At 50.2% G+C, this 681-nt stretch overlaps 1 protein-coding gene across 1 annotated transcript in view; it reads right to left on the reverse strand.

Moving 5' to 3' along the window:
* LOC101581310 (chymotrypsin-like elastase family member 2A) overlaps window positions 1–282 on the reverse strand; it is a 19,868-nt gene extending 19,586 nt beyond the window's left edge. The window contains exon 1 of the mRNA XM_012516109.1: window positions 212–282. Within this exon, the coding sequence (XP_012371563.1) occupies window positions 212–282 (71 nt within the window). The remainder of the gene's footprint in view (window positions 1–211) is intronic.
* Between the last annotated feature and the right edge of the window lie 399 nt (window positions 283–681).

Genomic DNA, 681 nt, shown 5'->3' on the forward strand with positions numbered 1-681 from the left:
TTTATTTATTTATTTATTTATTTTTTGCAGAAACCGGGGATTGAACTCAGGCCATTGTGCTTGCCAGGGAAGCACTTATTCCACTGAGTCACCTCCTGGGCCCCAGAAGGATTGTTTTAAATGAGGCACAAACCCATAAGAACTCGACCTCTGCATCCTCTGCCCCACTGAGAAATCAAGGACTCGGCCCGCTGAGAACCGGACCACCTACCAATCTGTTCGGTGATACAGCTTGGAGAACTTTGTGCGGAGAAGGAAGCGGCTGTAGTGGCTACTCCTCATCTCGCCAACCTCCACGTCTACTCTTGCTGGTGCAGAAGTCTGGATTTTTTGTTCAGACATAGCTCAACCCCGACTTGGACTGGACCAATCTTCATGCTCAAGGTTAAAGGGTGGAGCTCATGCTCCAGGCTTGGCCAATCCCTGCACTGCGTTACCCCCGCACCACAGCCATTGGCTCAGGGTGGTCATGTGAACAGAGGCAGGTCCAATCAAGGAGTTTGTACAACCTGTGGGAAAAGGTAACTACTCAGGAAAAATGGGTAGTTACCACAGTGAAAAGGGGAGAAAGGGGGAGGGAGGGTGATTTTGCCCTCCAAGATACACGTGGTGATGTGTGAACATAATTTTGGATGTCAGACTGGGGAGAGAGAGGCGACTGATCACTACTGGACGTGCACC

Source organism: Octodon degus, unplaced genomic scaffold (genome assembly GCF_000260255.1).
Source record: "Octodon degus isolate 3935 unplaced genomic scaffold, OctDeg1.0 scaffold00092, whole genome shotgun sequence".
NCBI classification, from domain to species: Eukaryota; Metazoa; Chordata; class Mammalia; order Rodentia; family Octodontidae; genus Octodon; species Octodon degus.